General features: G+C 39.0%; 1 protein-coding gene across 3 annotated transcripts in view; it reads right to left on the bottom strand.

Moving 5' to 3' along the window:
- Positions 1-919: 919 nt before the first annotated feature.
- Positions 920-10,513, bottom strand: part of KLHL20 (kelch like family member 20) — a 58,223-nt gene continuing 48,629 nt past the window's right edge. For all 3 annotated transcript variants that reach the window (XM_078077975.1, XM_078077973.1, XM_078077974.1), the window contains 4 exons: positions 7,901-8,034; positions 6,742-6,950; positions 4,970-5,076; positions 920-2,463 (listed from right to left, as the gene is read on the bottom strand). In XM_078077975.1, the coding sequence (XP_077934101.1) occupies positions 2,379-2,463; positions 4,970-5,076; positions 6,742-6,950; positions 7,901-8,034 (535 nt within the window). In that variant the 3' untranslated portion in view covers positions 920-2,378. The remainder of the gene's footprint in view (positions 2,464-4,969; positions 5,077-6,741; positions 6,951-7,900; positions 8,035-10,513) is intronic.

Here is a 10,513-nt window from a genome sequence, read left to right as displayed (position 1 = left end):
CAGTGCTCCATGCAGAACGTGCCCTCTTTAATACCCATCACCAGGCTAACCCATCCTCCCACCCCCTTCCCCTCTAGAACCCTCAGTTTGTTTTTCAGAGTCCATAGTCTCTCATGGTTCTTCTCCCCCTCTGATTTCCCCCCCTTCATGTTTCCCTTCCTACTATCTTTTTTTTTTTTAAAACATATATTACTTGTTTCAGAGGTACAGATCTGTGGTTCAATAGTCTTGTACAATTCACAGCGCTCACCATAGCACATACCCTCCCCAATGTCTATCACCCAGCCACCCCATCCCTCCCACCCCCCACCACTCCAGCAACCCTGTTTATTTTTCTCTTTTTCTTAAAATACATGCAATAGTAGAATCTTGGGAAATAAGTGAGTTTTGTCTTGAAGACTGACTTAATGATGCAGTACTCTAAGGATCTCATAAAGTGTTTATATTTTTTTAATGTTACATACCAGATTTACTTAGAGTCTGTCTGTTAGTATATTGAATTCTAGGCCATGTTTCAAGTGTGGGTGGAGTGGCAGTGTGGCACAGAAAGAGAAATGGAGTGGGAGTTCAGGGAACTGATTTTTAATGTTGGTCCTATCATTGACTATATTTACTCTTAGGAAGGACATCTTTGGTTTTCAGTCTTAGAGCATAGAAATAGATGGGTTTGGACCCGGGGATTGTTAAGAGTCCTTCTAGCTCAGAATTGTATGGTTCTAAGTGCTACACCAGAAAGTAAGTTTAGAGGTTAGGTAATATAATCCTATTATATAAGATATATAATAAAAGTTCATAATTCTAGCTGGCAATCCCTTTATTCCTTCAGGTCGAAAGTACTTACAACTTTACATAAAGGAAATATAAATGATATAGAAACTAAATAGCAAAGACACAAGCACTAAAAAACATTTAGCCAAAATTTTTTTTTACGGTAAGTACTACCTTTATTTAAAAAAGTTATACATGCTAGAAAAAAGCATAAATGATACATGTAAACAATTGTTTACCAAATACTTATTTTTTTTCCTTGTAAAGGTGCAAATGATCTTTAAATGTAAACACAAAAGTTGCCAAACATTTTTGTATTGGGGGAGGGAGAAGGAGAAGATTATTCCTTTTGGTTGCGGTTAAAGTCTTATTCAAAGATTTTCCTGCAAAATACATTGAAAAAAATTGGTCTATGAACACAATGACAAAACTCTGACCACTGAAATTTGTATCATTTTTTCCTTAAAAATTTTAACTTTTCACCAGAAAGTGCAATTTCAGAGTAGTAACAGAGAATGAGGATGATATATAGTTTGTATAAAAGAACCAAGATTTTATTAATAAAATGCCTCAATTTTACACTCATTAGTGTGTACTATTACATGAACTGAAGAATTCATTCCCTTGGAGGCTGTGATTACAGGTAAGCCTGAGCTTCAGCAGGCCTGAGCATCGAGTGAAAATTGCATAACAGTATTCACTGCTGGGGAGAGGGCATTTCTCCCTGCTGGTCCTTAGTAGCAGTAAGGAAACAAGAAGGAAAGTTGTTTCAGTCAGTAATATTTTTGAGCAAAAACTTCTGCAGAGTAGCACATGATTCTATTGGAGGATTCTCAAGACAGCATATAAGAACTGTATACTGTTTTTATAGAGGCACTGAGCAGAGCTCTAGAGCTAGCAGAAATTCTATGAAAATATTATGAAAAAAGACTAAATATAGTGGAAAACAAGTTCATATGGAAGGAAACAATTTGCAAACTTGCACTGTTGAAAACTTTAGTGTCTGAGTCCTGGTTTTATCTACTTAATATTCCTTTTGAATTGTACTATTTAAAATGAGTGTTTCCTTTTTTTGTTTTGTTTTTTAGATTTTCAAGTCTTCTGGTGCTTAGTGCAAGCATGATGGCTAAATAATACACTTTGCATACCTATCTTTGTCACTGGTAGTCCTTGTAAGTAGTGGAGTCATGTGGATGCAGTGCCTAGAAATAACTAGATCATGTATATAGCCCTTCTCCCTTTATTAGTATTTTCAAACTTAATATCTTAAAAATAAACTTTCACTGCTTAGAATTTTTACCTTTATTTTTTTTCCTTTTTTAGTGGGAGGAAGGCTAAATCCAAAGCAAAACGAAACGACGACAAAAAACCCAACAACAAAAAACCCATGATAAATTAAAACCAAAAATAAATATTCTGCACAGAATTGAAAATTTTTGTGCAAAGGTGGCATCTTGCAGTTGAAGTACTTTCATTGTATTTGTATTTCCATATGTTGAGGCACCGGCAAAGAATAAAATTTGTTCTAATGTTTTCTTGAGCTATACAAAGCTCCAAAGTCAAAGCTCTCCAGAATACAGAGGATCATGTACACGACTGTCTCTAGATGTTCACCATATATGGGATTCACAATGTGTCATTTTAATAACTCCTACACCACCCCCTAGCCGACGGTAATTCATCCCACCATATAACCTGCAAAGAAAGAAACAAAATCAGATTTCAAAGTGGAAAAATCACTGTTTGTTCTACGACTTAGATGTTAATAAAACACATGTTTTCTATCATAACTAATATTTTTAGATTCCTACTTCTCTTCCAAAGATTAGGACCTGGAATTGAGCACTGGCAAGTAGCAGAATTATTTCAGACATTGGGTGAAAAGGTCTCATTTCCAGGATACTGTTTTAAGAATAAGAGAGTGTTGTATCCACATTTTGTATCACGACTTTGTAACTTTACACCTAAACTGACTTCTAACAATTACACAGAATCATATTCTACATTTTTGTCTAGTTTTGACCATGGCTATCTTATTTTCCTACTCACATTTCCCTCTGCCTAAACATCGATAACTTATTTTAACCTTTTTGTCTTATATGTATTCTTACAAGCCTCCTCCTTTATGGAACAAACCTGGATATGAGTAAATAAAGTAAGCATCTAGTTTTTGACCTGTGAACAAGATCATCTTCAAAGTTAAAGATTTACATGGAAAAGAATATTAGATCCTCTGTCAGCTGTAAGGTAAAACTGGTTTTAAGTTTGGGATATGTAACTACAAAAATTTAGATCATAACCTCTCAATAGATGATCCTTAAGAATTTCATAAATATTACTCGGTCACATATTACTAATTCTATTTAGTGACAGTTACTGAGAAATAGGTCCTTATGTAGGATTATAGTGATTAAGTAGCAGAAGTAAATCTGGAGATTTCCCCAAATTCCCACTAAACATAGAAAGCTGAATATGCAAGAAAATATGCCACAAGTGGGAGGATCCTCTTCAGGAAAACCTCCCATTATCTATCTCTCCCTTACCTCTATTAGGTTTTGCTAAAATGTTACCTTTGCAGTGAGGCCTTCCTAGGCCACATTTTCAAAAGAAGCTCCTCCCTGGACACCCCCACCCTCCTTGGCTCTTCACCATAGTGCTTCTACCCCCTGACATGGTACTGTTAGTCTTCTTACTAGAATGTCAGCTCCAGGAGAGCAGGGAATTTTGTTTTCCCTGTTGTATCCCTGATGTCTAGAATACTCAGTACATCTTTACTTAATGAACAAGGCTGTGAAAATGTGATGTAGTAGAAGCCAAAAATGTACAATGTCTGACTTTTAGTCTGACCCTAGTATTGTGACCAAGTCATACAGAGCCATGAGAGAAAGGCAGAATCCAAAGAATGTCATTTAAACATCTGTAAAAGTGTGGCTTTCCCAGACATGAAGACTGAATTTTTTAAAAAGATTTTATTAATTATTTAAGAGAGCGAGCATGGTGGGGGGAGGAAGGGCCAAGGGAGAAGCAGACTCCCAGCTGAGTGCAGAGTCTGATGAGGCGCTCAATCCCAGGACTCCGAGATCATGACCTGAGCCAAGCTACCCAGGTGCCTCTATTTATTTATTTTTAAAGATTTTATTTATTTATTTGACAGAGAGAGACACAGTGAGAGAGGGAACACAAGCAGGGGGAGTGGGAGAGGGAGAAGCAGGCTTCCTGCTGAGCAGGGAGCCCAATGCAGGGCTAGATCCCAGGATGCTGAGATCATGACCTGAGCTGAAGGCAGACGTTTAACTAACAGAGCCCACCCAGGCGTCCTAGTTTTTTAATATTTAAAATAAATGCACGAGTCACATGATTTATGTGAATTTATAAGAACTACTTAAGTCCTTAGAAAATATTTGTTAAGATTGTTAAGACAAAGATTTAAAAACAAAGTGAAATTAACCTATAAATATAATTTAACATAGTTAAACCTCTTAAATAAGTGGTAGATTCCTTCCTAAAAGTGATTGTTAAAATTTAATAGTTTTGTTTGTTTGTTTGTTTGTTTTTTAAGTAGGCTCCATGCCCAGCATGGAGCCCAATGCGGGGCTTGAACTCACCACCCTAAGATCAAGACCTGACTGAGACCAAGAGTAGGACGCTTAACCAACTGAGCCAACCAGGCGCCCTTAGACTTTAAAATAGAATAATAATATGTTTAAATAGATTTTAAAAGCTTAAGGAAAAAAATTTTTAAATGAAATAAACTATTATTTTTTAAAAAAGTAACTGAAGTTTGTTTTTTCCTGGGCATAAAGCTGTGCATAGGAACACCAAAAAACTGTGACAGATTAGAAGCAAGAGATCTAAGTTCTAATTCTATCACTAACTTGCTTCATTTTATTTCTCAGTGCCTCACTTACCTCAGCTGAACATGATGGGGCTAGAGAGGAGATTTTTTTTTTTTCCGTGTTTGCCATCTCTATTATAAAACTGAACAGTTACCAAAGAGATGTTGTTGTCAGATGTCAGCCACTTTAGAGCAGGGAAGTCACAAGAAGCCATCAAATATGGGTAACTTGGAGCTCTCTTATGAGTACTGCAAGAGCACTTCTCAATGTACTGACCATCCCCATTTTGATGGTCACAGGCGACCTTATGCCCATGATTTTCAAGTCAGCAGTGAGGTGATCTGCAATGTAGCTTTAAAGGTTACCTCCATGTATTGGCATCAGGATCAAAAACTTCAATGGTCTTCAAGTACGTTGTGCCATCGAAGCCTCCTACAGCCATGAGCTGTCCGTTCACTACTGCCAGGCCAACCTACAGGACCAAAACACAGTGGCTACTGAAGAAGCCAGAGAATCACTGGGAGAATTTTGACTAGTATCTAGATAAATCTTTTTAATAAAAGATAATTCTTTATGACCTTACATTCTGGTTTACTTGAACACAGAGAAAAAAGTAATGACAAAAATCTGTTACACTGTGGGAACAATAAAATTATATATTCAATTAGAATATTTTATAGTCAAAAACATAAATTTCTTAAATTTTTGGAAAATCATCACTGGGAGTGGGTAAGAACTTCCAAACTGCTCTCACTTCTTTTGGTATTTGCCTATTCTAACCCACTATCTAAATGACCACTGAAATACAGATCTAACCATGCTGTCACTCTCCTCTAAAAACTTTCTAAGCCTCCCTACCGTCTAAGGGTAAGTTTAAAGTCCTTACTATGTCATTCGGGCCCTCCAGAAATCCATACTAGCCCATGTTTTAGCCTCACCTCCTTATGTATCCGATGCTGCAAGAATACTGATTTAACTGCTAGTTCCAGAAAAGACCATGTTTTTCACGCCTCTGTACTTTGCACATGTTGTTCCCTGGCTGGTGTCTTCTTTCCCTCTTCTGGAAAATCTTATTTTTCTTTCAAGGCCTAGCTTACATGCGACTTTCTCTGGTGAGTCTCTTCACTGTCCCCAAACACATTAAGCATATTCTCCCATGTTCTCTTGAAATGCACATGCTGCGGCTGTAAGATTTTTTTTTTATGGTTAGCTGTAAACACTTCCATTTCCTTCACTAACTTGGGAGCTCCTCCTGGAGTTGTGCTCACTTTTGCTTTCCTAGCACAGAGTAAGCACTTAATAAATATTTGCTAAATAATCAAAATGTAGCAGTGAAAACAGCAGGAATGCGACCTAGAAGTTGTTAATCACCAGTAATAAAGAGCCACAGATGTGGGAATGTCTTGACTTGCTGATGCCTATCAATGATATTCCCTGATTTGTGCAAACTAGAATTTACTCCCTTTTCTCCTCAGATTATGGAGCCTTAGCTATTGCTGTGTTCTCCCACCTGTTGTCCTACCTCAATGCACTCCTGACACAATCAGTGGTTTATGGGTTACATTTCACTCTGAACCAAACATCCTGGGATGGATGAATGCTAAACTCCACCCTGGAAGTCTCTTGCAGTCACATGTCATTCATGGTCTAGAACATAACATAGGTCAGCCTGACCAGGTCTAGACTACAGATGGGACAGACTCCAACCAGTTTGTGGAGACTGGTGGTGGGGCCAGATGTGTTTCTGCCTAAACATTTGTATTGGTGTGCCAACTACTTAGAATATTACCTAGGAACATTCGCTAGGAATATTTAGCTCTAATCGAGAGGGATGAATATGGGTGAAGTTACATAAAGTAGTGGATAAGATAAGGTAATGTCTTTCAGGAAAACAATTGAAAGATAAATCACAAAAAATAATTCTATTATTAAGACTATGACTGACTATAAGATATTTAACTACTTGAGATAACAGCAATTGTGACAAATTAATTTTTTTTCCAGTACAAAAGTAGCAGGGGTTGTTTTGCCGAAATAGTGCACCTCCTTACTATGCCAGTATTTTACAGATCAGAGCTCTCCTGCACAGCCCTGTCTTGGTGCTTTTTCCCAAAGTTTTCAGTAGCTGGGCACTTACTCCACTACGGCGGGACGTCATAGCCACCACCGGAGACCACTGGTTAGTTCTGGGGTTGTATCTCTCCGCGCTGCTAAGCTCTGTAGTGTCATCTCTCCCTCCTACGGCATAGATCATGTCCTGATACACTGCACAGCCGAGGTGTTTCCTCCGGGTCCCCATAGGAGCTATCGTGTGCCATCTGTTTTCCTGAGGGTTGTAGCGCTCCACTGCAGGGGAAAAAAACCAGTAAGTGACCATTTAACCATTTCCTCTCACCTCTAGTTTTCCTCATAGCCACTAAAACTTTGTGATAACACGTATTTTCAATACACAATCCGATTTTTGCTCTGAGAAGGACTTGTATACCTTTAGACAAAACCACTATAATCTCCTCGGGGACTACTGGTTTCGTCTGTGTACGGTATGGTGGAAAAGGCACGTGTTGGAGTCAAGGGACCTTAGTTCTAGTTCTGACTATTATGACTCGTGGCCTCACCTTATCTTTAAATGAGGGGATTGACTAAAGGATCTGGAGGCACCATTCCATACTAGTAACTGATTGTCATAATCAGACAACTTCTGTCCTCTTGTATTCCCTTTGCCTGTATTCCTACTGCATTCTAAGCAGAAGACAAGATATGCGACTACGAATCTGATGCGAGTGCCACACTGACGATATCCTTAGGCAAAAATACCCATTATCTCTCAACAGAAAGGACTAATACATAAACCAGCTTATAGCTATAACTTTTATTTATTCTTAGATTACAATATAGGTTTTGTTTTGTCTTTTTTTTGGTTTTGGTTTTTTAAGGAGAGATGGTTGGGGGTGAGGCAGAGAAATAATCATATTAGGAAAATAGTTCTTTTATTCATTATAAATTCCTAGAAGCTTATAAAGAGGAGGGAGAAAGAAGTATTTTGGGAATATGCTAGAAGAATATGGCTGCAGAAGGAGCTGAGGAAGAGTTGGGAGTTGTACTCTAAGGGAAAAATAATTTTCAATTATTTAGATTATAAATAATTATATTATTTACATAAATATATAAATTATTTTAAATTTACAATTTATAACAAAATTATAGGATAACATGACTTTTTATACTTTTCTGTAGGGGGACTCTCTTGAGGAATGTGCTGCTTTGGGGGAACCGGACTGACCTCGGAAGGGACTAACCTGTGTTGAGTGGAGATGTCCCATCAGAGCCACCCACAGCGTATAAGAACCCTCCTAACACAGCCACGGCCACGCCTAGTCTTCTGGTGCTCATAGAAGCCACTCGAGTCCATTTGTTTTCCTTTGGATCATACCTGCAGTAAGGGAGAAACCAAAGACTGCATCCCTGTTTTTATGACGTGAGGCCCTTTTCATAAGGTATGAAATCATGCTAAAGACATGGTGGATACATACACTTGCTCTGGTCAAAATGCACAGTGAGAATCGAACATATTTCACTTAGTTACTAGGAAAAAAAGAATTTGTGCCCGTGTCAGTTATTAAGCTGTTTTTTTTTTTTTTTTTTTTTTTACAGATTTTATTTATTTGACAGAGAGAGACACAGCGAGAGAGGGAACACAAGCAGGGGGAGTGGGAGAGGGAGAAGCAGGCTTCCCATGGAGCAGGGAACCTGATGTGGGGCTCGATCCCAGGACCCCGGGATCATGACCTGAGCTGAAGGCAGACGCTTAATGACTGAGCCACCCAGGCGCCCCATAGTTGTTTTCTATACTCTGACTTGTGATGCTGGGGCTGGAACTCTGAAAACATTTCTCCTTTGCCAAGCTGGCTCTCTGTCAGATTCTGCCAAGAGGAAGGACTAGCTGCTGAAAGTCTAGGGGAGGAGAAGGGACAGACTCCTTTCTGTTTTCTTGCCAATTCTGTTAGTGTTGTCTCAGCAATGGCCCTTTCACTCTGACTAAACCTGCTAATTTCAGTTTCTAGCCTTTTCCTGGCACAAAACTAGCCTTGTGCTTCTTGGAGGTCTTAGTCATGGCTCCGTGAGGCACCTCCTCAGAGCTCCTGAGGTAAGAGTACCAGTGTTCCAATTATCTACAGCTGTATAAATCACCCCAAAACTCAGTGACTTAAGATAATTTTACTAACTTTCCTGTTTCCATGGGTCAGGAATTTGGGGAGGGCCTCACATGGAAGTTCTGGCTCAGTGTCTCATGTGGTTGCTATCAAACTGTGGCTGGGGCTGGAGTGCTAAAGCAGCGGGTGGCTGGCTGGGCATCTCTCCAAGTAGCCTCAGGGTCTCTCCATGTAGACCTCGCAGCATGACCTCAGACAGCTCAAGGCTTCCAAGGGGCCCCAAGAGATCCAAGTAAAAGATGCATCTTCTATGACCTAGCCTCTAAAGTCACACACATAGTGCCACTTTGGCCATTCTTGTAAGGCAGCCAGAGTCAAGGGGAGAAAACGTAAATCCCACCTTTCAATAAGAAGAGTGTCAAAGGCAAATGATACAGAGCATGTGAAATGACAGGTACTGTTATTACCTTTGGAAAATACAATCTTCCAAAATCAGCCAGGAAGAGAAGCCTTCCCGGAGGTGTGTCACAGCTGTTCAGGGCAGCCACTCCTTCAGTGCTGATGGTTCCAGCTCTGTGGCATCTTTCCTCTAGGCTTCTAGGCTCCCAAAACTCTAATCTCTCTCCTTCGTGTTCCCAGATCAGGGTTCCTACAGTTATTTCAGTGTCCTCTTTTTGTTTTTTTCAGCCCTTCAATATCTGCTAGCCAATTTTTGAATATTAAATTCTCTCTACTAAAGTAACTGGTATGGCTTCTGTTTTCTTTACTGAGTCCTGATTGATAAATTACAAGTGTTCAGAAATATGACAAAAATCACTTGGAATAGTGCTGGCATTTTATTGCATGGGTGGGAAGTTCTGTTAGTCTATTCAGAACTGTTAGTAAACTCTATCAATATTGCAGAAAATATAAAATAAATGATACTAAAAACAGACCTCGCTCTTAAGAAGCAAGTGAGGGAGATGGAGCACATTCTTAAGGAAAAACCTGCAAACAGATTCTGAGAATGTAGTAACTAACACAGATGAAAGCAGCAGAAATATAAATACTGGAGAATGGAGGCCCAGGAGAAAGGTTGTGGTTAGTCCAGTGATGGTTTCCTGAGGTTCATGCACTTTTTTTTTTTTTTAAGATTTTATTTATTTGAGAGAGAGAGAGAGAGACAGCGCACGAGCAAGAGGAAGGGGAGGGGCAGAAGGAGAGGGAGAAGCAGACTCTCTGCCGAGCAGGGAGCCCAATGTGGGGCTTGAACCGAGGACCCGGGGATCATGACCTGAGCCGAAGGCAGATGCTTAACTGACTGAGCCACCCAGGTGCCCCCGTTCATGCACTCTGAATAAAGTTTATCTTTCATCCCTTTTGGAAAATTCTCAGCCAAAAATTCTATCTGCAAATACTGCTTCTGCTCTTATCTCACTCTCCTTTCCTTCTGGGACTCCAATTACATGTATGTTGGACTGTTTGTGTCCCATGAGTCTCTTACAGTCTGTTCTTTCCGTTCTGTTTTCTTTGTTCTTCCTCTGTTTGGATAGTTTCTATTAATCTGTCTTTGAGTTCATTAACTTGGTCTTTTGTTGTGTCTGGTCTACTTTTATTGTGTCTAGTTAATCTCATTTCAATGAGTTCTTAATTTTAGATATTATATTTTTCAGTTGTAAAATGCACATCTTATTTTTAGATTCCAATTCTGTATTAAAATTATCCAATCTTTTATCCATTTTTAATCTTTTCCTCTAATGTATTCATTATACTTATTTT

Source organism: Halichoerus grypus, chromosome 7 (genome assembly GCF_964656455.1).
Source record: "Halichoerus grypus chromosome 7, mHalGry1.hap1.1, whole genome shotgun sequence".
NCBI classification, from domain to species: domain Eukaryota; kingdom Metazoa; phylum Chordata; class Mammalia; order Carnivora; family Phocidae; genus Halichoerus; species Halichoerus grypus.
This window is presented reverse-complemented; position numbering and strand designations above follow the sequence as displayed.